At 31.9% G+C, this 4132-nt stretch overlaps 1 protein-coding gene across 1 annotated transcript; it reads right to left on the bottom strand.

Moving 5' to 3' along the window:
• Positions 1-2558: 2558 nt before the first annotated feature.
• On the bottom strand, positions 2559-3393 carry LOC137816157 (calmodulin-like protein 3). Its single transcript, XM_068619241.1, has one exon. It carries the CDS (start codon positions 3252-3254, stop codon positions 2802-2804), a length of 453 nt encoding a protein of 150 aa, XP_068475342.1. The 5' UTR covers positions 3255-3393; the 3' UTR covers positions 2559-2801.
• Positions 3394-4132: the final 739 nt, after the last annotated feature.

Below are 4132 nucleotides of genomic sequence, written 5' to 3'. Positions count from 1 at the left end.
TTTTAACTAGCTTTTGGATTTAATAAGGTAAATTTCATTAAAAGAAAATTAGGTAGTGTAGGAGTCGAGGCAAATATCATACATAAGTATTCATAAATGTTGACCTGTAAAAACATGCATTTGTCATTCAATTATTTAGAGATGTTAATTGGAGAAAATCTGAGAAGATATCAGATGTGAAAAGCGGTAATTAAGAAAATAAGAAAATACTAGCTAGTGGAGTGGAGAGAAAACCATTTGTCATTTACAAGAAAAACATGTCTCCTTAAATTTGTCTTTACAATCTACCTTTATTTTACATGTTGTTTAAAATGCCTCTAAAAAAATCCAGAGAGATTTTTTATTGGATTGGGACAATGAGGGTAGGAAGATAGCATGCCTAAAATTGAATATAAACCAAAATAAGATGATGGAGGACTAAGAAATTAAACTGTTCAATAATATGAAACATACTAGGCAAGAATCATGGTGGTGAAGTAACATTAGGAAAGCAACATGTGGAAGATAAAGGGGAACTGGTTTGAGAATAACATGGAGTGGAATTTAAGAAAAAAAAATATATTTACCTTTAAAATGATAGATGGATTAGTGATTGACCAGTGATAGAAAAATATCGAAGATTATATGTCAATTCCACCAATTAACAAGAGACAATTGGAGAGTTAGGCAATTGGAACAATGATACTGGGCAATGGAACCTTCTAAGATATTTTAAACATTGTACTAATTTCGTATAAGATGTTGATATGGTATATACACTACAATTATGTATTAAGAGGACAAATTGAGCCTTGAGTGATTATTTCTAATGGTTTCAAATATGAAAATGGGTAGCTTAAGGGGTGATGTAAACAGATGGAAAAGTTAGAAGCGTTCGACCTAATTTTCCTCTAGGTAATTTTTTGTATACATAAGTTGAAGTATCCAAAAAATACTTCATATAATATAGTAATTGCATGATAAAAACAAATCTCAATTATTTCTTCATGACAAATCTAAAAAATTTGCCTAAAAAAACATATTTAAGAGGATTTGTTTGAAATCATCATGCTTTCTCTTTCTCGTTTTTGTTTTAAAAAAATGTATATTTTTTATTTGGATTTTATGACAATATCATATATGCCAACTATCATAAACCCCCCAAATAAATCGTGAAAAATTAAATTTATGGCTCTTTCAACATTTTTCAATACAAAGAATATAACCAACTAAACAAGTTCTTAATGTTTTCGAGTGTTAACAAGTTATTTTTCTAATATTATATTCTTTTTTTAAAAATTAAAAATTCCTCCACAAAATTTATAGATTTCATACATTTTCTTATATGAGAGTTGAGACCTAAAGAATATTGAGAGGATTCTTCTATCTCCTTTTATGGTTGGTCGTGTTGTCCTTCAGCTACCTTGTAAACTCTTTGTTCTTCTTTTCTAACTTTGGTTCTCAGTCTTCTCGTAATCCAGACTCAGGGGTACATGCAGAAGATACTCCGACTGATAGAACAGTGGAAATAACAGTTAACTATTCTATAATTAACTATGAATTAACTAAGAGCTACGGAATACTAAACTAGATTTAACTATCAACTTTTCTTCCTTCTTTCTATTTCCAAAATATCTCACTTATATAGGTGAGAATTAGGTTAATATATTTGTTGGGCTTACATGCTATTGGGCCTCCTAACACCGACACTCAAGTCAACAAAGACTTTCGGTACTCGATTCTCAGAGCACGGTATATGATGACGGTCCTGATTCTTGGAATATGTGTTATTTATATTACTTTGATGGACTTTCTTTATTAGGTCAGGTTAAGGAGTTAAATCACGTTTAGGAATGCATTACCTAACTCTTAATCACGGATTAGTTTCGCTGACCTTATTGAGCGTAATTGGACTTATGCTGTCAGTCGACCCTATGAACATGTATTTTTATTCGGTCAACCCAGTAATAGAAACCAAGATGTGACATCAGTCGTACAACCCTCACCATTATAATAGGTACCATTTTCAACCCATGAATTGTACCCACGTGAAGTGAAAGGTGCAAACAAATATATAAAAATATTTATTTGAAATAAAATAATTAAATTTTTAATGTAAAAGAATTGAGAAAAGTATCAAATACAACTTTATTAAAAAATAAATAAATAAAAATTGAGTATTCAAATCACAAGTTCTATTTCATCGTAGAAATTGTATATTTTAAAATTTCACTTTAAAATTTCGTGGAATACAAAAGCATGAGTTACAGTAATTTTTAAAAAATCTGCCAATAACAGTAAATTTGATTTAAAAAATGTCCCCACTTTCTAAAAGAAAAACACAAATAACGAAGACCAATCAATAAAAAGTTGGATTTTTATGCACGGATACTTTACACCAGTAACAATATTCTACATTAACTTTAGATCCAAATAAGTTATGAAAAAAACATTGTTTCATAAATTGTGGTATCAGAAAGTATTTCTGTTCGTGGAATACTCATCACTGAAAAGATTGTTATGTATGTCTGTGACAAAAATGGATGTGAAAACTGAGAAATGGTTTTGGTGGACGCAGATAAAGTTAGTTTCATTGACGAGCAAAAACAGATGCAGATGAGATGGAGGAATGAAGCAACCGATGGTACAAAGAGTTGAGAAATTCTGACAACCAGAAACTTCCCACAGCCATTCCACTGAGATATGATATGATACACGTTACAAAGACCATCCCAATCATTTCTTCTTTTACATCAGCTAATTAACTTGTTCCATCTATGCGTAAAAGAGAAAAAAAATTCAAACACTTACACAGACACCCTCTAGCCATGCACAACAAACCCTCCATCCTTCATCATTTGCTTAAACTCATTGAAGTTAACCATTCCATCGCCATCCACGTCCACTTTCTTGATCATGTTCATGCAATATTCAACGGATTTCCCATGCTTTAGCCCCAAAGAACACAACACCGCGCTCAATTCCTCTCCCGTGATGAACCCATCTCCATTTTGATCGAACACGTTGAATGCTTCCCTTATATCCTCCTCGTCATCTTTCTCGTACATTATCGCATTGTACAATTCTCCAAACTCGTCCTTGTCCACGTACCCGTCTCCATTTACGTCGATTTTCTCGATCATTTGGGTCAAGTCTTGCTCCGAGATCGTGATTCCCAGGTTTTTCAACGAGTCACTCAGCTCCTTCCGTGTGATTCGCCCATCCCCGTTTCGATCAAACATTTGAAAAACTCGCCCAAGCTCTGCTTGATCCATGGCTTGCAATACACGAGGGATCGATCGATAAGGAGGAGAATATATATGGCAAAACAAATACTGTGAGAAGGAGATGGAAACTTGGATCAGAGCTTGAATTGAAGAGGGTGCGTGTGGAGGGAAAATAAGGAGCTTTTGCTACAAGGTGGCAAAAGGCTTATCAATAACCAACTCCAGCCAAAAAATGCATGACACATTCTTAATTACGTCAAATCTTCGCCTATTTTTGGTTTGTTGTTGTAAAGGCTGTTCCCTAACCGTTTCTAACCACTTAAAAATAAAATTGTGTGCACATTTATTTTCAAAGAGTTATATTTTACCTTCTTGCAGTATATATTACCTTCTTGCAGTACTATATAGATCCATGGCTTGATCCTTTAGAAGAATGAAAATATATGAACTATATTTTTATTTATCTATTATCAAATCAATTTATAAAGATTAATATTAAAATAAGTATATTATCACTACAAAGAATTTTGTACTTAACTATGAGATAATTATCTACAATTTTATATTTATAAGTAAATAGATATTTACGCATAAATTAGAATTCATATGTAAATTCACATTATCTACTAATATAAATTAGGATTTGTATGTAAATTGACATGATCTACGAATATATTAGTATGTAACCAGAATTAAATTTTATGAGTGGTATCTCTAAACATAATCAATGGAAAATTTTGGGAATTACTTTTGAAGGAAAATATTAGTAAGAAAGGTGTATATGACTTAATGAAAATTAAATAAGGCTTTACATATGAATTTCATTTACAAATAAAAAAATGTTTTCTTACATACATATTCTACATACATGTACTGTGCAAGAGGATTCGTGACCTCGACTCAGGTATTTGGGGAAGTCCGCTTGG

This window comes from Phaseolus vulgaris, chromosome 1, assembly GCF_000499845.2.
Source record: "Phaseolus vulgaris cultivar G19833 chromosome 1, P. vulgaris v2.0, whole genome shotgun sequence".
Taxonomy (NCBI): Eukaryota; Viridiplantae; Streptophyta; class Magnoliopsida; order Fabales; family Fabaceae; genus Phaseolus; species Phaseolus vulgaris.
Note: the sequence above shows the minus strand (reverse complement) of the source record. Positions and strands in the feature narration are given on the sequence as shown.